Source organism: Magnolia sinica, chromosome 11 (genome assembly GCF_029962835.1).
Source record: "Magnolia sinica isolate HGM2019 chromosome 11, MsV1, whole genome shotgun sequence".
Classification (NCBI taxonomy): domain Eukaryota; kingdom Viridiplantae; phylum Streptophyta; class Magnoliopsida; order Magnoliales; family Magnoliaceae; genus Magnolia; species Magnolia sinica.
Genome location: NC_080583.1, coordinates 73,808,685 through 73,835,326, shown reverse-complemented (window position 1 = coordinate 73,835,326; position 26,642 = coordinate 73,808,685). Strand labels below are relative to the sequence as shown.

General features: G+C 40.8%; 1 protein-coding gene and 1 long non-coding RNA gene across 14 annotated transcripts; both read left to right on the top strand.

Annotated features, from left to right (window-relative positions):
- The first annotated feature begins 2,846 nt into the window (after nt 1–2,846).
- LOC131219361 (uncharacterized) lies at nt 2,847–7,229 on the top strand. Of its 13 annotated transcripts, none has more exons than XM_058214450.1 (4): nt 3,691–5,129; nt 5,475–5,642; nt 6,729–6,817; nt 7,024–7,229. In XM_058214450.1, exons 1-4 carry the CDS (start codon nt 5,040–5,042, stop codon nt 7,025–7,027), a joined length of 351 nt encoding a protein of 116 aa, XP_058070433.1. In that variant the 5' UTR covers nt 3,691–5,039; the 3' UTR covers nt 7,028–7,229. The 13 variants fall into 13 exon arrangements, 3 of the variants coding, with proteins under 3 accessions (XP_058070433.1, XP_058070432.1, XP_058070435.1); XM_058214449.1 differs by having other exon boundaries at nt 6,979–7,229; XR_009158132.1 differs by lacking the exon at nt 3,691–5,129 and adding exons at nt 5,184–5,309; nt 6,293–6,380 and having other exon boundaries at nt 5,527–5,638; nt 6,739–7,229.
- Nucleotides 7,230–7,486: 257 nt separating this feature from the next.
- On the top strand, nt 7,487–8,369 carry LOC131219362 (uncharacterized). Its single transcript, XR_009158137.1, has 3 exons — nt 7,487–7,576; nt 7,669–7,760; nt 8,289–8,369. It is a non-coding gene; the product is annotated as an uncharacterized LOC131219362 (long non-coding RNA).
- The last annotated feature ends 18,273 nt before the right edge of the window (nt 8,370–26,642 follow it).

Here is a 26,642-nt window from a genome sequence, read left to right as displayed (position 1 = left end):
GTCCTATTAAATGGGTCTCAGTTATATGGATCGCAGTTGTCCTATTATATGGGTCGCAGTTATCCTGTTATATGGGTCGCGGTCACAGTTGTCTTGTTATATGGGTCTCGGTTGTATGGATCGCAGTTGTCCTGTTATATGGGTCGCAGTTATCCTCTTATATGGGTCACGATCACAGTTGTCCTGTTATATGGGTCTCAGTTGTATGAATCATAGTTGTCCTATTGTATGGGTCGCAGTTATCCTGTTATATGGGTCGCAGTCATAGTTGTCATGTTATATGGGTCTTAGTTGTCCTGTTATATGAGTCTCAGTTGTATGGATCGCAGTTGTCCTATTATATGGGTCGCAGTTATTCTGTTATATGGGTCGCAGTCGCAGTTGTCTTGTTATATGGGTCTCAGTCGTATGGATCACAGTTGTCCTGTTGTATGGGTCGCAGTTATCCTGTTATATGGGTCGCAGTCACAATTGTCCTGTTATATGAGTCTTAATTGTCCTATTATATGGGTCTCAGTTGTATGGATCGCGGTAGTCGTGTTGTTTGGGTCGTAATTATCCTGTTATATGGGTCGCAGTTGTATGGATCGCAGTTGTCGTGTTGTATGGGTCGTAGTTATCCTATTATATCGGTCGCAGTTGTCCTGTTATATGGGTCATAGTTGTCCTGTTATATGGATCGCGGTTGTCTTGTTATTTGGGTCGCAGTTGTCCAGTTATATGGGTCGTGGTTGTCATGTTATATATATCCCATAATGGATGATATGATCCATCCACCTTGGCGTCCAGCGTGCCTTGGGCCCTAAAGTCCTGACTTGGCCCCACATTGATGCATGTGTAAAATCCATGCCGCCCATCCTTCTTACCATGTCATTTTAAGGCCAGGGCCCAAATATCAGCTTGATCCAGTACTCGTGTGGCTCACATAATAGAAAATAATGATGACTGTTAAAACATCAATGGATCAGATGTGGGCTGAAGTCAGGACTTTTTGAAAATAATGGTGACTGTCGAAACATCAATAATGGTGACTTGGGCATTGTCCACTTCTAACAAACATCAATGTAGGCCCAAGTCAGGACTTTTTGGGCCCACAACAAGTTGGCCAACAAGGTAGATGGATCAGATCACCCCATTGTGGGTCATATATAATATAATAACCACGACCCATGACAACCACGGCCCATATAACAGGATAACTACGACCTAAATAACAGGACAACTACGACTACGACCCATATAATAGGATAACTACGACCCATGTAATAGGACAACTGCGATCCATGCAACTACGACCCATATAACAGGATAACTACGATCCATACAATAGGACAACTACGATCCATACAACTGAGACTCATATAAGAGAACAACTAAGACCCATATAACCGGACAACTGCGACCGTGACCCATATAACAGGATAACTGTGATCCATACAACAGGACAACTGCAATCCATACAACTGAGACCCATATAACAGGACAGCTAAGACCCATATAACAAGACAATTGCGACCGCGACCCATGCATATAAAAGGATAACTGTGACCCATATAACAGGACAACTGCGATCCATACAACTGAGACCCATATAATAGGATAACTAACACCCATATAACAGGACAACTGCGACCGTGACCCATATAACAGGATAACTGCGACCCGTAAAATAGGACAATTGCGATCCATACAACTGAGACCCATATAACAGGATAACTAAGACCCATATAACATGACAATTGTGACCGCGACCTATATAACAGAATAACTGCGACCCATATAACAGGACAACTGCGATCCATACAACTGAGACCCATATAACATTACAACTACGATCCATACAACTGAGACCCATATAACATGACAACTACGATCCATACAACTGCGGCCCATTTGAGTCGTGGTTTCCATGGGTTGTTGTGGTTTGCATGGGTCATAGTTGTCATGTTATATGGGGCCGTAGTTGTCATGTTGTATGGATTGTGGTGTTCAACATGTTCAATTCCTTTTCAACCAAATCATTGGTATCATAGCTTAAGGCCCATAATGGAGTGATCCGATCCATCCACCTTGTCGGCCAGCTCGTTGTGGGCCTAAAAAGTCCTAACTTGGGCAATGTCCACTTCTAATAAACATCACATTGAGCCTGTAAAGTTTCAATAGTCACCATTATTTTCTATTTTGTGGGTCATAAAAGCACTGGATCAGGCTGATATTTGGGCCATGTCCTTAAAATGACACGATAGAAAGGATGGGCGAAATGGATTATACACATACATTAGTGCGGGCCCATTTGGGTTGTGGTTTGCATGGGTCGTAGTTGCGATGTTATATGGGTCATGGTTGTCATGTTATATGGATCGTGGTTTTGAACGTGTTCACTTCCTTTTCTATCAAACTATTTGTAACATAGCTTAAGGCCCACAATGGGGGTGATCCAATCCATTCACCTTGTTAGCCAACTTGTCATGGGCCCAAAAAGTCCTGACTTGGGCAGTGTCCACTTCTAACAAGCATCGCAGTGAGCCTGAAAAGTTTTAACAGTGGGTTCCATTGTCACCATAATTTTCTATTATGTGGCCCACAAGAGCTCTGACTAAGGCTGATATTTGGGCCCTAGCCCTAAAATGACACAACAAAAAGGATGGGCGACATGGATTATGCACAAACATCAATGTGGGTCCCACTAGTTTTGTCTTTGCCCACGTGCAAAAAAGACACTACAACAAAAACTGGATTAGCCGACAATTTATGTGGCTAATTTACCGGTGCTAATTACAATGGGCATCGATTAGCGATCGGGTATATATACCGTATCAAAAGCCCTAACCCTGTTTTTCTCCCCCCCCCCCCTCTCTCTCTCTCTCTCTCTCTCTCTCTCTCTCTCTCTCTCTCTCTCTTCTCCAGCTTTCTTTTTGTTTGAAAAGAAGCAACGCCTTCAGATCTGGTGATCTGTGATCGCTACCCCTGAAAACGTCGCTCGATGCCACTGCACCCGAACGCGTTTGCTATGTCCATTGCACTCGATCGGTACTCTCTCTCTCTCTCTCTCTCTCTCTCTCTCTCTCTCTCTCTCTCTCTCTCTCTCTCTCTGCACCTCATTCCTCTCATGCATCTCCCGATTTCTCCAAATCTCCCAAAACCCTAGAGATTTTAGTTGATTTCTCTAAATCTTCTAAAACCTTATTCACATTCCAGCTCTGCAGCTGCCTGAACCGAAGAGACTGATCAGGTGGTTTTTTTCCTCTCTTTTAATCACTAATGGATTTATTTTTTTACTTCACTGGATTTGGGATTTTACAGGCCACTTATTTCTTACACAAAGCATGTTTGTATAGAATTTGAGCTATAAGCATGTCACATGTTTGACGAAATTCTTGAAACAAATGTATGTAATTTTTATTTTGTTTTTCTTAATGGTTTGGTAGGTCATTTTTTTTTTTAATGGTTTGGTAGGTCTTTTTTTAATGGTTTTGTTTTCAGGTTTCATTTATCTGTACTTGTACAGTACAAACATGCATCTCTTTTATTCTCCCATCATGCTAGAAACACTTGCCCCAGTGAGGAGAAACAATCAGGCTAGAAACTATAGGGGGCTAAGGCTCTTCAAGACCTGCTACAGGTGAGGAGGCATGGAGCACATCGCTATGCCTGCACCATGGACCAGAGCACGATTACCATGGTCTTTTTTCTTTTTTCTTTGGGTGAAATTGGGCAAGTTTGAGTTGAAGCTTATCAAGTGGTTTGGAGTGTGTTGAAATGCATTGAAGCAATTGAAAATGCTGCTTAGTTCTCCTGTTTAATCACTGTCAACTGCAGATTGAATTCATCTCATCCATTCGTCTTGTTTGTTTGCGGGATACATAGTTTTGCTAATTATGTGGACTTAACAATTTTAAGTAAATGGGTTGGGCTTGGATTGAGCCCTAGTCAACTTGTTCTACCCCTATAAGTTATCAATGGGTTGAGTTGGTTGATCCAACTAGACTTAGCCCAGCTGATCAGATGGTGGCTTATATCTCTGTAGTTTCTTCATTTTACATGTTCTTGCCTTGAATTGAAATCTCATGTCACTAAAATTTGCTTGATTCTGTGGAAATCTTTAGGAACCCTGAAGAGATCCCATGGGGTAAGACTGGTGCTGAGTATGTTGCAGAAAGGAGGTCCATAGCAAATAATGATGAAGGATTGCTATGTGTGCAGAAGACCATGTTATGAATGAGCCGTTCTAAATCTTGTTTTCCCAGACAGTTCTTCAAACTTTTTATTCCACTTGCTAATGTTCCTTGATACAAATCATGTAGTCCCTGTATTTCTATATGGAGCAGCAGATGAGCTCCATATTTTCTGTTTCTTTGCTTTACCTCTGTCTCTCTTTTCATTTTTTTCTGTTTTCGATGGCAAGAGCTGCAAATGCATAAGATACTTAGAATGGTAATGTATATCTTCCTTTTCTCTCTCTTTCCATCTGAGCCCATGCATGTAGAGCCACCTGCCAAGGTATAGTATACAAAGAAGAAATGCATCTAGGTCTCTGGGTTCTTTTAAAAGCTTTGAAAAAATGGGTTGGGGGATTTGCCTTCTTTTAAAGTGTATGGAGATTTGCCTTCTCAAAGTCAGTCTGCAGTTTCTCAACATTCTGCTGTTCCTCAGGGCATTTTGGTGCGTCTCTATTATCTATTCCTTTGCTTAGGCAACCTGAAATCTAACATTTAATGTCAAGTTTCCTAATGTTATGGACCATGGATGGATTGACTTTTTGCCTGAAATATGATGTAGTGGCAAAGTAGATGTTTTTCCCACATCAGTTTCTTTATGACTCTTGGGGTCCGTGCAATGAAAAGTATCACCTCTTTTCTATAATCCGGTATGTTGATGGATTCTTGCCCTGTTGCTGCATCTTTTTTGGTAGTTGAGTTTATTTATCACTAATAGGATAAACATTTGTACATTGCTGATTAGAGAAACTTTACTAATGTGACTTTTTTCTCTAATGGATTTTGATTATATTTTCTTGCTTGTAGGATATTATTCAGGCGATGCCCCATGATGCAAACCCAATGGGCGTGCTTGTCAGTGCGATGAGTACTCTTTCTGTGTTCCATCCAGATGCCAATCCTGCCCTAAGGGTAAGTTGGTGATGTGAAGTTTATGCCCATTGAATGGACTACTTATAACACCATGAAACTAAGTCAAGAGATCTGGCGGACCCAATTGGTAACTGTGTTGTGTTGTGGGGCAAAAAAAAGAAGGATAAATGCATCTGTCTCCAGGAAAGAAGATATGGAAAAACCCTCTCATGTGTCTTGGTACAAGTTCGTACTGTTCAGTGTGATTAATTGATCAATGAGAATTTCGAATTCAAAACTGAATTAGACATTATTTTACAAATTCTTAAAAACCCAATTTCCTAAAAAGGCATGGTAGCTTGTTTCTTTATGCTGTTTAGATTGATATCATCATCATAAATGCAGGCACCAACAATTGCAGCAGCTGGGTTAACTTCAATTGTTTCTTGTATTTCAGGAAGCATTAAGGCACATACTGATTATGTTTGCAAAGCTAAATCCTGGTATAAGATAAAGTTTTGGCTCCTCTGTTCTCTGTCTTCCAGAATGATCCAGATGAGGAAAATGCTGTATGTATTTCTTTTTCTTTTTTTACTTCTGATTCACTTCTAACATGCTTCACTTTCTTGGACATAGACTAAATTGCGTATGAATGTATTGGGCTTTTTATGTGGAAGCACTTTGTATCTGGCATGGAACTTAGCTGCCTCCTGTCAAGAAACTTTTTGCATATAGATTATTTGCCAAGTTTGCTGAAAAATAATAATAGTAAAGGAAACCTTTGCTTTTCTTTGAAAATTTTAAAGTTGCACTCCATTTTTTAAAACTGAATGTTCGCAATTCAATTCACATCTTTAAAGTTGCACTCCTGGCAACAATATCATAATCTACAACTGTGGTGATGGTGGCTGCACTCCTATAGTACACATGGCTTGCAGCACAAATTCGAACCATGTATTCCAAAGCAACATCTACGCGTCTAGCAGGTGAGTAGACTAGTGGTTGTTTGTTGCACATCTGGGATCAATTGGAGCAAATTCAAGGTTTTTTTTTTTTTTTTTTCCTTCAGAATCCTAGAAATGGTTCTGTTTGGTGGCCGATGGTTTGTTTTGATACATCCATATGCCTATCATGCTGCAAGTGCAGTGATTGCCCTAGCTGCAGTAGGTTGGTAGATGCGACTGTCTCTAGCCTGATTAATCGGGTTTGAATTCCAGTTGCAGTTGATCAGTAGCTGGCTCTGTTTCAAGATCTGGCTGCTATGGTGAATCTCTGCATTGGCTACTGGGTCTTCCCTTTGTCAAGCTGCAGGTGTTGTGGCTGTTTGAGGCTGATGCAGTTTTTTTTTTTTTTCGCTTCCAATGTGGGTGATGCAGCTGGGTTAGCATTTATTGAGTCTTTCTTGTTTATATATATATATATATATATATATATAGACACAAACACGCACACACACATTTCTTAGACAATCCTAATTTAGCGAATGATGAATGATCAATGTTAGCCACCTACTCATGTATATGAATATTATGATTAGAGCTACACTTAGCCAGCGATGACTTTATGTGTTTGTGGTTTTCTTAGAGCTATAGCAATAATTAACCATGGGATTCAATTATAGCAAAAATATCTTGTAATGTCTTATGTCTTCTTGTGCAGATAAATGCAGTTGGATCTTCCTCTGATGATGGGATTCATCTGCTAGACTTCTACCCAGACTCCACCTCAGCATGCCATGTGGATTTCAAGTGAGCAATATCCAAATCTAGTTATCTACAGTTATGAAGTTATATAGGCAATTGATCCCACCATAAAGATCACATCTGTATGTTGAGTCAGAACATTGCTTATCCATCTGTTTTGATGGCGTGACCTGCTTCATGAGTGGATCAACTGATTTTTGCTTCAGGTGACTCTCATGATGGGGCCTACCACTTGCATGCTTGTCCCACAGGTGACTCATTAGCAGGAAAGAGGGAGATGCATTTTCTACACAAGGGCAATGAGAGGAATTTCAGCCTCAAGCTTTTATTGATAAAGCAAGATTTTCTGCATTTGCGTGTTTTTGTGGATCGTGACATGTAACAAACTACTCGTGAAATTCCTGCAAATCCATGTACTGAAAAAGAGTACAGGGAAGATTTTCTGTTTCTTTGCTTTGCCCCTCTCTCTCTTTCTTTTCATTTTTTCTGTCTTCGATGGCAAGAGCTGCAAATGCATAAGATACTTAGAATGTATATCTTCCTTTTCACTCACTTCCAGTCTTAGGTACTTGTGTGATGATTGTGTCTGGAAAAAAGTAGATGCTTCCTTTTTTTCTTTTTTTCTTTTTTCCTTTTGATCTGTTTTTCTTCTTCTTCTTCTTCTTCTGATCAATATTTTCATGAATGCAGAGAACTCAGGAATCAGGCCTCCTACTTTGCTTCCTTTGTCACAACGACAGGATTTCGTACTGGATGATCCCTTCATTTTGTCTTGTTGTCCTGGCTTTTCCTTGAATTTTTGCGGTAAGATAAGACATATATCTTCTTTTGTTTTGGTTCTTTCAGCTGATTGTTTAACACAGGTTGACAGTAAGCTTGGTATTTCCTTGATATAGGAATGCATGTGAAAAAGGTCCTCTACACTTTCACTTACACATGTGTCACCGCTGGTGCAGCTGGCATTCTCTTTGCTGGAACTTATGTGCTGGTTAGACCACCCTCCCTACCTTTTCTTTTTCTTTTTTTACTTTATCATCCAACCAGATTGGAATGGCAGGTGATGTTTGTACCTCAATTGTAGTTCAAATCTGATATATATATATATAACTTCACCCAAGAAAAAAAGTCTATTTTCTTAGGAATGAGCACTATTTGTTTCATAATAGAACTGAATGAACACTATTTGTTTGGCACTAGAACTGAATAAACATCTATGTGATAATAGAACTGCATGGACATGATTTGATTGGTAATGGAACTCGTATCTGCTCATAGTGCTCATGAATTTCATTTCTATGTTTGACCTTCAATAGCTTGCATCCATCACACACCAACTACATGAATTCTAAAATAATCAGTGCTTGGTTTTTCATCCTGGAATGTGACATATCTTGTTGTTCACTAAATTTGTTGCTCACCTCACCTTATCCCTTGCTTTCAGGATTATTTGGTATTAGTTATTAATTAACATTAATATTTTTTAGCCAACTCATCAAATTTAAGATGTGTATTTCAGAAATAGCAGATGATGAGAGTATTAGCGTGTTAGAAGTACCTAGCTGGTGCATGAAGGCAATATGACGTTAGAAGATTCCTTTTGCTACTGTCCTTTTTTTTTTGGAAAGACTACTGTCATTTCTGTTATATTCTTCTTCATTTCCATAGTTTTGGTTTCTCATGCTTATGGTATAAGAATGGTAGTTAGTCGTACTACTCATATGCCAAAAATAGAAAAAGGATATTTGTATATATATCAGAAGCATGGTGTGTACATCCCATTTTCCAAAACCTTGTGTTCAAATGATTCATATTGGGGTGAGCTATCAACTTTTGGGGGTGGATGTACAATTCCTCTACTCTTATGTGATTATAATAAAATTCAAGTCACTGATTTTTTATTTTTTTTTGGTTCCTTTCTTCAGTTCACATTCAGTGTGATAGTAAAACAAGTTCTTGGGTTGACACCAGAAGAGCCACAAACTTTTAAAAAAAAAGGTTCTAGCCTGTTTCCAATGATGTGTATGATTTTTAATGTTTTTTTTTTTTTTTTAATTGAAGGTCATTAATGAAGCTCTCAGATGTGGGAACATGGTCAAGTTTGTGCACCAAAAAGCCCTCAAGGATGTCAAATTTAAAGGTAGACCATCCACTTATGGTGGACCTTTTTTGTATGTATGTTTATAGAATCATGCATGCAAGAGCACATTTATTATAATGTTCCCACAATTTGTATTAAGAAACTAAATTTCTGTCATCCTGATTTTTCAATTCCATGTGGATGGAAGGTCCTCCCAGTTTTCAGTGCTGTACATCTAGACACATCTCTTCATGGAAGTGTCCTTGACTTCCATCCTTGGAGACAATGGTCAATTGTAGCAAGTACCTTATCAGCGACAGAGAAGAATGGTTGCCTTAATCATTTTCTTTAGTTAGACGGGCATAGGTTTCTCAACCAATGGCTCCAGGAAGCTCAAAAGTGTAGTGGTGGCACAAGTGACAGTTCTATGGAAGAATCAATCAGTGCAGTGCTAGGAGCACTTCAAAAGCTGCCTCTAGATGAGAGCTTAACTTCTTCAGGAATTGTGGAAACTGTCAAACATCTCCTTGGCAATAGGAGCTTAAAAGTCCAGGAGAGGGCAAGAACTTTGTTTGATAGATGGATTTGTTTTTATTTATTTATTTATATTCAAAATCATTTTCAATTTATTGTAATAAATATTATATATATTTTTTATTGTCTAGTAATATAACTTTTGTTTAATATTCAGTTTTATTTGTATGGCATCATTTTTATGTTTCAAATATTTTTAAAATACAGGTTTCGATTCAATTATATATAATAAAAAAAATTACTGGCATGCTAGGGCCTCTCAAATCTATATAAAAGCTTTTATCGGTGCTTGTGTAGAAATTTTATGGCGCTTTTTCATGAGAAAAAGTGTTCCGAAACCACTCTTACCAGTGCTCGGATTGACTTTTACCGGCACTTATTTGCATTGGGAAAAACTACACTTACCACGCTCAGACAAGCGCCAGTAAAAGTCTCAGTTGTTGTAGTGAGAGTTCCGTACACATTACTTTCTTAACATTAAATACAATGTAACTTTTTATTCTCTAGAAAACCATATAACTACTGAAACAAAGACAAGGGTATTTTGGTCCAAGTAGTTTTCAAAAGCATGTTAGAGGACCCTTTTTAGAGTATATGGGATGACATAGCTTTCGAGGTAATTTGTCCAAACTTCGAGGCGAGTAAGGACAATTTCCCATTTGAAAAAAATGTCTATTGCCGCATAAACCCTTCAGCGCTTGGCATCGAGATGTTGACTTCCTGCCAAACACTTTCTTGCTAAGATTTCGTATCACCACCGCTGGTCTCGGACATGCATGAAATTGTAATCTAAAGCTAGTTGGGGCCCGCTCCAAGTAACCTGTTCCGAACATGCGTGGGTTTGGGTTGCATAAACCCAAGTCCATTGGGTTGTCAAGGTGCATGGATTGGTTCTTGTTGGAAAACAACACTGGCTTGAATTTATGTTAGGTCCTTTTTGAGAACATTTGTGTTTGGAATAATGGTATGTATTTGGGTCACTTTGTAGTTAGGCAAATCAGTCAAATCTAACCTCAAAAGTGGAAAAACTAACAAACTAATAAAAAATGAAAGTCACATCCAAAGAAAATTATACAATATTTATTGCCTGTGAAACCCATTCATGCGAGGCTTCGCTATATTGATTGACTGCCAAATCCTTTCATCCCACACGTAGTAACTTTTTGTAATCTAAAGCTACGTAGGGCCCACCATGATGTTTGTTAGAAATCCACCTGTCCATTTGTTCTGTCACATTATGTTAGGACATGAACATAAAAATAGACGGATCCAAGAATCAAGTGGACCACATGACAGAAACAATGAGGATTGAACGTCCACCGTTGAGACATTCATATGGCTAAATGTATTTTCGATCAGATTAATATTTTTTTATTTTTCAGTTCATCCCAATAGGGATGACCTTATGAACGGTTTGGATGGTGGATAAACATCAGGGTGGATATTGGCAAGGATTTCCTTGCCGGGCAACTTTTTCCTAACAGAACCTTTGGTTTGCATCAGGTAGCTGATTACGTGGGGCCCTTACGGTAGCCCATCTTTATTTAGGTATTCTATGTCTGCGCAATGCATCCATTTTTTTCATATCATTTCAGGGCATGAGCCAAAAATGAGAACCATGCCATGGTAAAATGTGGTGATTAACCATTAATTAGCTACAAAAGTTTTGGATTAAGCTGATATTTTTATTTTCCCTTCATCTAGGTTTATGACACATTATCAATACATTTGATGGCAAATAAAATTAGGGAACATTACAGTGGACCTAGAATGTTTTTAATGGGAGGGTCACAATTACTACTATTTAATGAATGGTCCATTGGAGATTTGTATCTTCTTTATTATTTTGTCTCATACCCTAAAATGATACGTAAAAATGGAAGGAGAGTGTGGTAATACACACTTCGATGGGCATTTTATTCCCATTGTTTGGTGTGGTTAATTTGAGCTTTGGATTAGTGTCATTTTTAGGCTTGTACTTTAAAATGAGCCGGCAAAATGGATGGATGGTTTGGATAAAACACATATCTTGATGGGCCCCACATATCTTGTATTTCCCAATAGGGAAATTGACCATACTCACCCTGAAGTTTGGGCAAATTACCTAGAAAACTATGTCATTCCATATATTACAAGAAGGGTCTTCTAACATGCTTTCAAAAATTACTTGGACCAAAATGCCCTTGTCCTTGTTTCAGTAGTTATACGGTTTTCCAGGGAAGAAGAAGTTACGTCGTATTTAATGCCAAGAAAGTGATGTGTACGGAACCCTTTTTTGTGTGTAGGCAAGGACCAAGCTCGTGGGGCCCATATTGAAGTATGTGTATAATCCATGCCGCCCATCCTTTTTGCCCTATCATTTTAGGGCTAAGGCCCAAATATTAGCCTGATCCAAAGCTTGTGTGGGTCACATAATAGAAAAAAATGGTGACAATGAAACCCACTGTTGAAACTTTTCAGGCTCACTATGATGTTCATTAGAAATGGACACTGCCCAAGTTAGTTTTGGGCCCACGTGAAGCAGGTCGACAAGGTGGATGGAATGGATCACTCCATTGTGGGCCTTAAGCTATGGTATCAATGGTTTGTTAGAAAAGGACCTGAACACATTCAAAATCACGATCCATACAACATGACAACCATGACCCATATAACATAGCAACTACGACCTATGCAAACTACGACCCAAATGGGCCCACACTGATGTATGTGTATAATCCATTCCGCCCATCCTTTTTGTCATGTCATTTTAGGGTTAGGGCCCAAATATCAGCCCGATCTAGTGCTTTTATGACCCACAAAAAAGAAAATAATGATGACTATTGAAAGTTTCTAGGCTCACTGTGATGTTTGTTAGATGTGGACATTACCCAAGTTAAGACTTTTTGAGCTCACGCCTAGCTGGATGACAAGGTGGATGGATGGATCACCCCATTGTGGGCCTTAAGCTATGATACCAATGGTTTAGTAGAAAAGGAATTAAACACATTGAAAACCACGATCCATACAATATGACAACCACGACACATATAGCATGGCAACTACGACCCATGCAAACCATGACTCAAATGGGCCGCGGTTGTATGGATCATAGTTGTCATGTTATATGGGTCTCAGTTGTCCTGTTATATGGGTCTTAGTTCTATGGATCGCAGTTGTCCTATTATATGGGTCGTAGTTGTATGGATCGCAGTTGTTCTGTTATATGGGTCTTAGTTGTCCTGTTATATGGGTCTTAGTTGTATGGATCGTAGTTGTCCTGTTATATGGGTCTTAGTTATATGGATCGCAGTTGTCCTGTTATATGGGTCGTAGTTATCCTGTTATACAGGTCGCGGTCGCGGTCACAGTTGTCATGTTATCTAGGCCTTAGTTGTCCTGTTATATAGGTCGCGGTCGCAGTTGTCCTCTTATTTGGGTCTTACTTGTCTGGTTATATGGCTCTTAGTTGTATGGATCGCAATTGTCCTGTTATATGGGTTGCAGTTTTTCTGTTATATGGGTCGCGGTCGCAGTTGTCCTGTTATTTGGGTCGCAGTTGTCCTGTTATATGGATCTTAGTTGTCTTGTTATATGGGTCTCAGTTGTATGGATCGCAGTTGTTCTGTTATATGGGTCGCAATTATCCTGTTATATGGGTCACAGTCGCAGTTGTCCTATTATTTGGGTTAGGACTTTTTTGGGCCCACGCGGAGCAGGCCGACAAGGTTGACGGAATGGATCACCCCATTGCGGCACGATCCATAAAACATGACAACCACAACCCATATAACATAGCAACTACGACCTATGCAAACCACGACCCAAATGGGCCCACACTGATGTATGTGTATAATCCATTCTGTCTATCCTTTTTATCATGTCATTTTAGGGTTAGGGCCCAAATATCAGCCCGATCCAGTGCTTTTATGGCCCACAAAATAGAAAATAATGGTGACTGTTGAAAGTTTTTAGGCTCACTGTGATGTTTGTTAGATGTGAACATTACCCAAGTTAAGACTTTTTGGGCCCATGCCGAGCTGGCCGATAAAGTGGATGGATCGAATCACCCCATTGTGGGCCTTAAGCTATGGTAACAATAGTTTGGTAGAAAACAAATTAAAGACGTTGAAAACCATGATCCATACAACATGACAACCACGACCCATATAACATGACAACTACGACCCATGCAAACCACGACCCAAATGGGCCGTAGTTGTATGGATTGTAGTTGTCATGTTATATGGGTCTTAGTTGTCTTGTTATATGGGTCTCAGTTGTATGGATCGGAGTTATCTTGTTATATGGGTCGCAGTTATTCTCTTGTATGGGTCGCAGTCACAGTTGTCTTATTATATGAGTCTTAGTTGTCCTGTTATATGGGTCTCAGTTGTATGGATTCCATTTGTCTTGTTATATGCGTCGTAGTTATCCTGTTATATGGGTCGCGGTCGCAGTTGTCATGTTATATGGGTCTTAGTTGTCCTGTTATATGGGTCTCAGTTGTATGGATCGGAGTTGCCCTGTTATATGGGTCGTAGTTATCCTATTATATGAGTTGCGGTCGTAGTTGTCCTGTTATATGGGTATTAGTTGTCCTATTATATAGGTCTCAGTTGTATGGATCACAGTTATCCTGTTATATGGGTTGCAGTTATCCTGTTATATGTGTTGTGATCGCAGTTGTCCTGTTATATGAGTCTTAGTTGTCCTGTTATATGGGTCTCAGTTGTATGGATCGCAGTTATCTTGTTATATGGGTCGCAGTTATCCTGTTATATGGGTCACGGTTGCAGTTGTCCTATGATTTGGGTCTTAGTTGTCCTGTTATATAGGTCGCAATTATCCTGTTATATGGGTCACGGTCGCAGTTGTCCTGTTATTTGGGTCGCAGTTGTCCTATTATATGGGTCGTGGTTATCACGTTATATATGGCCCACAATGGGGTGATCTGATCCATTCACCATGTGACGTAGGGGAGGATGTGAGGTCGAGCACCGTCTTCCTCAAGAGGATAACTATTCCGAATCCACGGAACTTCTCTGGACTCCTCACAGAGACTTCTTGAATCCATGAGGAAAGAAAGCAAAAAATAGAAATAAATTCTAATAAATTCGAAATTGATTGATGAATTATTAAAAACGAGTTCACAACCCTTTAAATAAGGGTTCTAAGCAATGGGAAAGAAATCAGAATCAAACAACAACTCAAACTCCTAGAATTCGCGACTTACTATAAATAATAAACTTACTATTTATAGACGGTCGTGATGTCTACTAGTGCGCAAGGTTGGCCAAAAATAGTAAGTGTCCTATTTAGCTTCACCAAACCGTTCTCCTAATTATTCTAAGCTCTTTTCACGTTGGGCGCAACTCCTAAAGCCCGACGGATGAAGAGTTATAATCAAACTAAAACTTACTATTTATAGTAAAAACGGAATTAAAACAGAGAAAAGACCATCGATCAAGGGGTTGGTTGGCTAAAGTAGCTCATTCTACCCCAAAATCATATATTTTACGTCAGATAACTCATTCCGGATTGCGAGATACGCCCGATCTAAGGTCCGATGGTCCGGATCACTTCTGTCGTCGACCGGGCCTTTTCTGATCCATCTTGGCCATGAAACTATCTGCGACCTGCTCTACATCAGTCCCCTCCACTTCAAAAGAGCTTGTCCTTGAGTTCTCATCCTGCGCTGGTTCATGATACTCGGTCAGGTCCGCGACGTTGAAAATCCGTGAGATTGTCATATCATATGGAAGATCAACAACATAAGCGTTGCAATTGATCTTTCGGATGATTGGTACCGGTCCAATCCTTTTATTCTTCAACTTGTTGAACGTTCCGGTCGGAAATCGTTCTTTGCGCAGATGGACCATTACTTGGTCGCCCACCTCAAACACTTTTTGTCACCGATGCTTGTCTGCTTACTCCTTGTACTTTTTGTTCGAGGCATGTAGCTTGGTTTGTACCTCCGCATGAATGCCCATGATCTTGTCAGCCATATGTTCCGCTGCAATGCTCATGCTTGGGAGCTTGGGCAGAGGGACCAAGTCTAGTGTGTGGCGAGGTACTCGTTCATAAATAACCTAGAACGGGGATATCCCTATCGAGCGGTTCACCATGTTGTTGAATGCAAACTCCGCTTGAGACAAGGCCAAATCGCACTGCTTCGGTTTTTCTCCTGAAATACATCAAAGGAGGTTTCCCAATGTGCGATTCACAACCTCAGTTTGACCGTCAGTCTGTGTGTGGTAGGCGCTGCTGAACTGAAGTCGTATATCGAATTGAGTCCACAAAGTCCGCCAAAAGTGGCTTATGAACTTCGTGTCACGGTCAGAAGTAATAGTCTTGGGAACCCCGTGTAGCCGCACAATTTCTCTGAAGAATAGATTCGCCACGTGTGTTGCATCGAGAGCTTTCTTGTATGGAATAAAGTGCACCATCTTGGAGAAATGATCTACTACCACGAACACCGAATACATGCCGCGTTGTGTTTGTGGGAGACCAAGCACAAAGTCCATAGATAATCCTCCCAAGGGCCGTCAGGCACTGGTAATGGAGTGTAAAGGCCATATTATGAGGTTGCCTCTTAGAGGTCTGACAAATATAACAACGTTGGACTGTCTTTCCTACATCACGTACCAATTGCGGCCAGTAATACCGTTCTTCCACAAGAGCTCGCGTCTTGTCTCGCCCAAGGTGTCCACTGAGGCCACCTCTATGTAGCTCTTGGATTATTTGTTCCTTTAGCGAACTGTTTGGGATGCACAGTTGATTTCCCTTGAAAAGGAACCCGTCTTACATATATAAGTCGCCGGAGTGACCTTCTTGGCATCTAACCCATGCGTCCTTGAAGTCATCGCCATCGGCATTTATGTCTTTGAGGCACTCGAACCCGACAACCTCATTGCTCATAGTGACTAACAAAGTTGCATGGCGACTCAGTGCATCCGCTACTTTGTTCTGTTGCCCTGACTTATGTTTTAGTATAAACGTGAATTCTTGTAAGAATGAGATCCACCTAGCATACACACGGTTAATGTTAGCTTGACTATTAATGAATTTGAGAGCTTGATGGTCTGTGTAAAGTATGAATTCCCTTTGAATCAAATAATGTCGCCAGTGCTGCAGTGCCTGGACCACCGCGCATAACTCGATCTCATATGTAGACCACTTCTTACGTGCATCGCTAAGTTTCTCGCTATAAAAGGCTACCGGTCTACCTTCTTGAGACAAAACTCCCCCAATTCTGACATATGAGGCATTATATTCGACTTCAAACAGTTTGTCGAAGTTGGGAAGTACAAGAACCGGGGTCGTGGATAATCTGCGCTTGATTTCAGCAAAGCTCCTGTCGGCTTTGTCAGTCCACTGAAACTGCCCTTTCTTCATACAATCTGTGATTGGTGACACAATGGTACTGAAATTTTTCACGAACCGATGATAGAATGTCGCTAGTCCATGAAAACTTCACACTTCGTGAATATTTGTAAGAATTGGCCATTCTCTGATTGCCTTCACCTTTTCCTCATCCACCCGAATGCCCGTGGATGTAACGACAAAATCCAGGAATAATAGGCTATCAGTATGAAGCTACACTTTTTTAAAATATGGTACAGTTTATTTTTAGTGAGCACTTGAAGGACCTTCTTGAGGTGTTCCATATGGGTGGTTTTATCTTGACTGTATATCAAAATATCAACGAAGTAAACCACAACGAACCGCCCAATGAAAGGTTTCAGAACTTGGTTCATCAATCTCATAAATGTGCTAGGCGCATTCGAAAGACCGAAGGGCATGACCATCCATTCGTATAATCTTTCCTTGGTCTTAAAGGCCGTTTTCCACTCATCGCCCGACCGTTTTCGAATCTGATGGTAGCCGCTCCTTAGGTCCAATTTAGAGAATATTTTTGCACCCTCTAGTATGTCCAGCGTATCGTCCAACTGTGGTATAGGAAACCTGTATTTTATGGTGATTTTGCTGATGGCTCGGCTGTCGACACACATACGTCAACTCCCATCTTTCTTTGGAGTTAATGGAGCTGGTACAGCACATGGACTCATGCTCTCTCGAATAAGACCCTTACAGATCAACTCCTCTACTTGTCCCTGTAGAATCTCGCACTCATTCGGACTCATTCGATAATGGAGACGATTAGGTAAACTGGACCTAGGGACAAAGTCGATATGGTGTTGGATATCCCGCATGGGGGGTAACCTATCGGGAAGGTCAACTGGCCAGATTTCTTTGAATTCATGTAGTAGGGGCCTTAGTCTTTTAGGGATGTTGGTAGGATCGAGTTCTTCCCCTTTTACAATTAATGCATAAGTCTGTCCTATTTCCTTTGATTCTTCCACGAAGTCCCGTATGGTTAAGAGAAAATGGCCCTCCACTTTAGAAGTTTCAGGTGGTCCCTCTGGATCCATAGGGGCTAATATGGTCTTCCGGCCATCCTTGACGAAGATATATATATTATCTCGCCCTTTATGAGTGGCGTCACGGTCAGATTGCCAGGGCCGACCGAGTAGTATGTGACATGCTTCCATGTCAACCACATCGCATACTACTTCATCCTTGTAATGTTTGCCAATTGAAAAGGACATGGTGCACCGTTCAGTTACCTTTGTTTCGCTGACCTTCTTGATCCAACCGATTGTATATGGAGAGGGATGACGCTCCGTTTTTAATTATAATTTTTTCACCATGACCTTGGAGACGATGTTCTCATTGCTCCCACTGTCAATGATCACGTCACAAACCTTTCGATTCACCGTATACCTAGTGCGGAAGATATTATGCCGCTGTGGATGCACTTCTTTTCTTGGTGCATATAATAGTCGCCTCACGACGAGCGACTCGCCGTGATCTTGCTGAATCCAACATGAATCATCTGCCTTGTCCTCGGTGGTATACTCCTGTTCTTCAAAATCTGGATCTTCATAAGCGTTATCAGCACTACCATCATTGATGGTGAGGTTTGCCACTTTTCGCTGAGGACAAGTATTTGATAGGTGGCCCGGTTGGCCACAACGATAACAGTTATCGGGCCTTGACCGAGCATAGGGGTTCAGGATTCTACTTGGACTAGCAGCAGTTACTATGCCCCTTTGGGGTCTAGCTTGCCCGCTTCCCTGATCTCAGTTCTCAAACGTAGGAGATTAAGTGCATGCTCCTACGAGCTCCTTCCCCTTAGGCTGTGCAGTTCCCTGGGGCAGACCTACCATAGGAATCCTTGCAGTAGGATAGGTCCGTGTGTTAGGACGTTCATGTTATGCTTCTACCCGAGTAGCCAACTTGATCGCATCATTTATCGTCCAGACGGACTGCATCTGGACCGATCCTGGATAGCCATACGCAATCCATCATTGAATCGGGTGACTTGCTGCGACTCAGTCTCGACCAAATCGTTACGCGCCGCCAGGCGGTAAAATTCTTCTGCATATTCTCTCACCGACCGACTATCCTGTCGACAATTTTGGTATTGTTGGAATAATACCTGATCGTAATTGTTAGGGAGGAATCGGGCACATAGTAGTTGCTTCATCCGCTGCCAGGTGCGGATTGGTGCTTTTGTCTGCCTGGTTCGCGCGAGTTGCAGTTGTTCTCACCAAGCTGAAGCTTCTCCTTTCAACTTGTAGGCCACAAGTTTAATTTTCTTTGCTTCAGGGATGTCCATATAGTCGAAAAATCGCTCAACTTCAGAAAGCCAATCGAGAAAATCCTTAATATATAGTTGGCCATTAAATCTAGGAATATCAACCCTCATCTTGAATTCTCGATCCGTTCGATCTACTCGATCGCCGCCATGTCTCGGGTGTTGGAAGATTATGTCATCGATTTCCTCCTCACTGGAGCCCCCTTCCTCAGGAATGACCCTTGGATGCAATGCCGGTACTATCCTGCGATCAGGGCGATTAATTGGGGGTGGAGGATTGCCATCAGGAACACAGAGTTGCCTTAGATTTTCCGCCAAGAGATCTGCCCTAACTCAACTCAACTCGAATTGAATCCAGTTAAAATCCAACTCGAATGGAACTCAAATCGAACTAGTTTGGTGACTTGGTTACTTTGCCATTGATGTTGCTCATCAAGTGTTTGATAGAAGGACACCCTAATTGATGCAGGGGAGGATGTGAGGTCAAGCACCGTCTTCCTCAAGAGGATAACTATTCCGAATCCACAGAACTTTTCTGGACTCCGCACAAAGACTTCTCGAATCCACAAGGAAATAAAGCAGAAAATAGAAATAAATTCTAATAAATTCGAAATTGATTGATGAATTATTAAAAACGAGTTCATAACCCTTTAAATAAGGGTACCAAGCAATGGGAAAGAAATCAGAATCAAACTATAACTCAAACTCCTAGAATTCGCGACTTACTATAAATAGTAAACTTACTATTTATAGGCGGTCGTGATGTCTACTAGTCCGCAAGGTTTTCGGCCAAAAATAGTAAGTGTCCTATTTGGCTTCACCAAACCGTTGTCCTAATTATTCTAAGCTCTTTTCACGTTGGGCACAACTCCTAAAGCCCGACGGATGAAGAGTTATAATCAAACGAAAACTTACTATTTATAGTAAAAACGGAATTAAAACAGGGAAACGACCATCGATCAAGGGGTTTTTCCCAATTCCGGGCTGCGCAACTCAGCATAGCGGGGTTGGTTGGCTAAAGTAGCTCGTTTTACCCCAAAATCATATATTTTACGTCAGATAACTCATTCCGGATTGCGAGATACACCCGATCTAAGGTCCGATGGTCCTAATCACTTCTGTCGTCGACCAGGCCTTTTCTGATCCATCTCGGCCATGAAACTATCCGCGACCCGCTCTACATCACCTTGTAAGTAATAACTGAGGTCTAATATGCAATATTTGACCATCAACAGTTTATCAGTCTGAGGCCTTCCTAACTGGCTGTAACGCCCTGGAAATTGAGGGTCATGCATACACTCGACTCCCAAGTTCTCGGGCATCACTTGTAACAAATTTTTGTTAATTTGCGTTTAATCAAGTTTAAATGCGTAGTATGGAATTACTGAAAATATGAAGCACAACCACAACTAGTCTACTGAAATGAAATAGGCTAAATGTTTACAAGTCCAAAAATTATAACTATGGGTCGCACGAGTTGTTGCCGAAAAAAATCGCAAAAATATGTTCAAAAGAATGGTGAGCTGAGTCCAACACCCAACAATCCAAGCTCCATCTAATAGGTGTCACAAAAGGATAGTGCATCAAGCATGTTATGAGGAAACATCATACAAGATTCGAGCAAGGAATGCACAAGCAATCATCAATTACATACCTAATAATGTTGAGAAACATCAAGCATTTCATCATTATTCCACATTGATTTGAGGGGATCTAAGGTGTAAGGTCTTGTATAGGTTTTCTAGATTATCTAAGTACATCAACCAATAAACAAAATCATTAGACTCATATTAGAATTGGTGCTCGGCCACCTAAGAATAATAGTCCGCACCTCGTGACGTTTCACCCAACTCATGCCGCTCCTTGGGTTAGAAAATTGGAGAAAATGATTCCTATATCAATTTAGAAGCAATTATGTAAGATTCATGTAATTTATCTTAGAAAAACCTAGGTTGGGGAGTAGGTTTTGTTTCTTACCTTCCAATCGTGAACGAGGCGGATTCGGCGGAGGGAAATGATCGATGCTAGGTCTTGATTGCAGGAGACCGATGAAGGGGAGCACTAAAGCCTCCCCCACCCTACTCTCTCTTCTTCTCTTTCTCTTTCTCTCTTTCTCTCTTTCTTTTCCCTAGGGTAAAATCGTATGGGGAGAGGGGGTGCCCAAATGAGGCCCTATTATAATGCCAGATTTGGTGTAAATGGCCCCAAGGGATAGGTTTTTACTATACTAGACCTATAGGAGAGTCTTTCTAAGCTCTAGGGCCCACTATGGGGTATACATATTGATATACACTGTAGGATAGTTAGCCCTAATGATGATCTACGTATGTATATGATCGGTCCGCCATTTGGATGCACCGATCGACAGATATGATTAGAAGTCTGTTTAACGGTCATTGATAGTTGATCGGAGCCACGGCTATACGGATATGAGCAGGAAAATATCCTTACTCCACGGGTAAAGTTTGGTCGTAAACCGACAGTCCAAAATCCTCAACTTTGCATAAGAGTGGACGACCCAATTCACTTAAGTTTTAGTTCATTCTTTTAAGGTACTTGCACTTCTTATGCACTTGTCCTTAGGTCAAGTTGAGTGATTCTAGACAGCACCCAGGTCCGACTCCTGCGATGGATGTAAAGCCCAGTAAGACGGATATTATTCTATAATTTTGGAACTAGTAGCCCACCAACAAGCGGTCTAGAGTTTGTTTGGGAAATCGGGGCATTTCTGAAATGAACTAGGTATTGGGATTTCTCGTGGGCAATGATTAGGGTTTGGATTAACTATGTTCCTAGTGTGGCTCATTTATAACTAGTGAAGGTGGAGATTTGGTCATGATTACTATAAACCATCGGTTTTATTTTAAAAGAGTAACAGGGTTGATTTGGTCTATTATTCAAGATCTGGGCCTCATCTAACTCGGCCTCGATTAGATCTTTAATTTAGTCATGATTGTCTTAATTAGTTAGCGATGGGTCAGTTAGATTTGGGTCTTATGTGAGTAAATCATGGGGCTACACCTAATGTTCAAGTGATCGGGCGGATTCATTAGCTTCCCACAGTTGATTAATCGGACTGGTGCGGTTCTTTATTGGTACCACCCTTGTATAAACTAATATTGAGTGCTAATGGTCATTAAGTAATATTATAAGTTAATTAATAACAAAAATTTTAATAATTTTTTTGAAAATCCAAAACAGTGAAAATCCAGGACATTACACCAAGTCACCATTATTAATGTTTCAACAGTCACCATTATTTTCAAAAAGTCCTGACTTGGGCCCACATCTGATCCATTGATGTTTCAACAGTTACCATTATTTTCAATTATGTGCGCCACACGAGCACTGGATCAAGCTGATATTTAGCCCGTAGCCCTAAAATGACATGGCAAGAAGGATGGGCGATATGGATTATACACAACATCAATGTGGGGCCAAGACAGGACTTTTTAGGCCCATGACAAGTTGGCCTACAAGGTAGATGGATTAGATCACCCCATTATGGGCCATATATAACATGATAACCATGACCCATAACAACCATGAGTCATATAATAGGGCAACTGCGACCCAAATAATAGGATAACTACAACCGCGACCCATATAACAGGATAACTGTGACCCATATAACCGGACAACTACAATCCATATAACTGAGACCCATATAACAGGACAACTAAGACCCAAATAACAAGACAACTGCGACCGCGACCCATATAACAGGACAACTAAGACCCAAATGACAGGACAACTACGACCGCGACCCATATAATAGGATAACTACGACCCATATAACAGGACAACTCCAATCCATACAACTAAGACCCATATTACAGGACAACTGCGATCGCGACCCCATATAATAGGATAACTACGACCCATATAACATGACAACTGCGATCCATACAACTGAGACCCATATAACAGGACAACTAATACCACGACCCATATAACAGGATAACTATGACTCATATAACAGGATAACTGCGATCCATACAACTGAGACCCATATAACAGGACAACTAAGACCCATATAACATGACAACTACGATCCATACAACTGCGGCCCATTTGGGTCGTGGTTTGCATGGGTCGTAGTTGGCATGTTATATGGGTCATGGTTGTCATGTTGTATGAATCGTGGTTTTCAATGTATTCAATTCCTTTTCTACCAACCATTGGTACCATAGCTTAAGGCTCACAATTGGGTGATCCGATCCATCCACATTGTCGGCCAGCTCGGCGTGGGCCAAAAAAGTCCTAACTTGGGCAATGTCCACATCTAACAAACATCAGTGAGCTTATAAACTTTCAACAGTCACCATTATTTTCTATTTTATGGGCCATAAAGGCACTGGATTGGGCTGATATTTGGGCCCTAGCCCTAAAATGACATGACAAAAAGGATGGGCAGAATGGATTATACACATACATCAGTGTGGGGCCATTTGGGTCGTGGTTTTATATAGGTCGTAGTTGCTATGTTTTATGGGTCGTGGTTGTCATGTTGTATGGATCGTGGTTTTAAACGTGTTCACATCTACCAAACCATTGGTACCATATCTTAAGGCCCACAATGGGGTGTTCCATTTCGTCCACCTTATTGACTTGCTCCGCGTGGGCCCAAAAAAGTCCTGACTTGGGCAGTGTCCACTTCTAACGAACATCACAGTGAGCCTGAAAAGTTTCAATAGTGGGTTCTATTGTTACCATTATTTTCTATTATGTGACCCACACAAGCTCTGGATCAGGCTGATATCTAGGCCCTAGCCCTAAAATGACATGGCAAAAAGGATGGGTGGCGTGGATTATACACGTACATCAATGTGGGCCCCATGAGCTTGGTCCTTGCCCGCACGCCAAAAAGGGTTCCGTACACATCACTTTCTTGGCATTAAATATGACGTAACTTCTTCTTCCCTGGAATACCGTACAACTACTTAAACAAGGACTAGGGCATTTTGGTCCAAGTAATTTTCGAAAGTATGTCAGAAGGCCCTTCTTGTAATATATGTAATAACATAGCTTTTTAGGTAATTTTCCCAAACTTCGAGGCGAGTACGGTCAATTTCCCTTCCAAATATAAGATTTTGAGAGTTCAACAAGAAGAAGAAAACCATATAATTAACATTACAAAGAAAATAAGAAATTATTTCATCTATAACTAAAAGCTAAACATATTTGAGCCATCTCTATCTTGTCATTATTTTTGTTTATGAGCCATCCCTTAGTTGGTGCAAATCTTGATCACTTTTTTTTTTGTCCAGGAAAGTCGAGGAATTTTAGGTAGAGGTTGAATTGATATGAGCATGTAATAAGTCCTCCCAAACAATTCCTGTAAATGTATCTTCTTGAGAGTAAATCTGCATGCCAGGTGTGGCGGAGAGACATTCGTTGCTGATGATGTTCGTTTGATCTGGAGTGAAATAGTCGTCCCAAACAATGTCTGTAAATGAATCTTCTTGAGAGTAAATCTGCATGCCAGGTGTAGTGGGGAGACATTCGTTGTTGATGATGTTTGGTTGATCTGGAGTGAAATATGATGTACGCTCTTTCGTAATAACTTCATCGATAAGGTCTTTAGTAGTTTTCTTAGCTACCCTTTTCTTCTTATCAATTTGATTGTTAGTTGCTTTATTAGTTTTCTCATCTTTACTCTTCTTGTAAATTTGACAAAGAACATATTTTTTCATCTGCAACAAAAGTTAAATTGCAATAATGTTAGTAAATCAAGGAAAAAAAAAAAGAAGCTAATCTGTAAGAAAAATCATTATACCAGAGGAAAAAATGACTGAAAATGTAATAGAGATTATGTATTTCACGTTACAAGGATACCATGCAATGAATTTTACGTGAAATCACGCAACAAGTGTTTATATTCTATTTTTGGTATCTACATAACTGAGAGATGAATATGGGAGCAAGCTATATATCTTTTTCTTATTTGTTTCTCACCTTTTTAGGATTATCATCCTGGGTTTCAGCCACCCTTTTCCCTTTCTGACCACAAGCTTCAGCCGTAGTTTCCACGGTGGGAGGCTTTACCTCGTCGAGCCTATACTCTTTCATCAGCCAATCAGTTTTCATTGGTTTGGGCTGCTCATGATCTATACAATTGGTTTTCTTTCCTTTGGACTTCACACCCTTGTAGAAGTTCAAAGTAATTTTCTTATAACCAAGTGGGTTTCCTGGATTCTTAACATGTTTATATCCATCAGAAGACACCCAAAAACCGTCTTTTGCTTGGCGATTTGCACGCGACCCACCATAATGCTGAAGATTCAGCTGTGTAAAGAAGTACATGTTCTCCCCTTCAAACTGATACTTACCTGCAAATTATATCCAGTTGTTGGATACACATTTCCAAATATTATAAAAGTGAGAGTGAGAGTGAAAGTGAGAGTGAGAGAGAGAGAGAATCCTTTGTTTCCTTACTTGCAAGCTCATCGGGATTGGACTCGTAGATATCGAATGGTGCAATGGGTTCGGCGGAAAATTCAGAGTTTTTATTTTTTCCCTCAAAAGAAATACTCCACTTCCCGTGACCTCGGCTTAAAATGCCACCCTACACGACTGTCTGAGGATGATGAAAATGGATGGCAAGAACATCTGTTACGCAACATTTTTCAGCCATATGTGAAGACGGACGCCGCAAGACCATCTATTAAAATGCTAGATTTTATAGAGGAGCTAGCCAAAGCTCTGAACCAAGAGTGGGAATCTCGTAAACACAGACCCACTGGTATTGGGTATCCCGGAACAGACCAGGCTTGCATGCGGACGTGGGTGGCTTCTAGTGCAGGAAAAGCTCCATGGGACCAACATGATGTATGTGTTTTGAGTCCGGATCCTCTGCTTCCGTAAAAGCAGGAAAATCATGTTGTTGCAATCTAATTAGATCTTATTATTACACAATGTACTTCATACTGCATTGCTAACCTCAAACGAACCAATGAAGATATAAATGAGACGATACAGGAGAACAGGATAGTCATGCTCGACGCAGAGAGAGGATCCTTGCTCGTGTGTTTTATCCATGCCATGGGAAGGGACGCAGATTAGCCACTGACAGGTTGAGTAACGAGACCCGCTACTGAAGTGATGGCACCAAGTTCTCTGAGCCCATCATGATGTATTTTTTTGTATCCACACCGTCCATCAATTTAGAGAGGTCATATTAGGGCATGATCCAAAGAATTAGTCATATTCAAAGCTGGAGTGGACCCACCACAGAAAGCGGTGGGTAGAGTGACGCCCACCGTTGAAACCTTTCTATGGTCCACCCAACCTGTTCATGTGTTAATGTAGACATGAAAGAAGGTAAAACACAAATATCATCTTCATGGAAAACTTTTGTGACTTAAAAGTTTTAATGGTGGGCGCCGCTATTCCCACTGTTTTCTGTGGTGGGTCCAGTTGAGCTTTGGATATGACTAATTCTTTAAATCATGCCCTCATAGGTTCTCTCCAAATGGATGGACACTGTGGATAATAAAACATACATCACGAGGGACTTACAAAGCTTTGTGATGTCACTTCAGTAGGGAGTCCTCGTAATCAACCTATCGGTAGCTAATCTACGTCACACGTGGGAATGCACCAAAACCATCCCA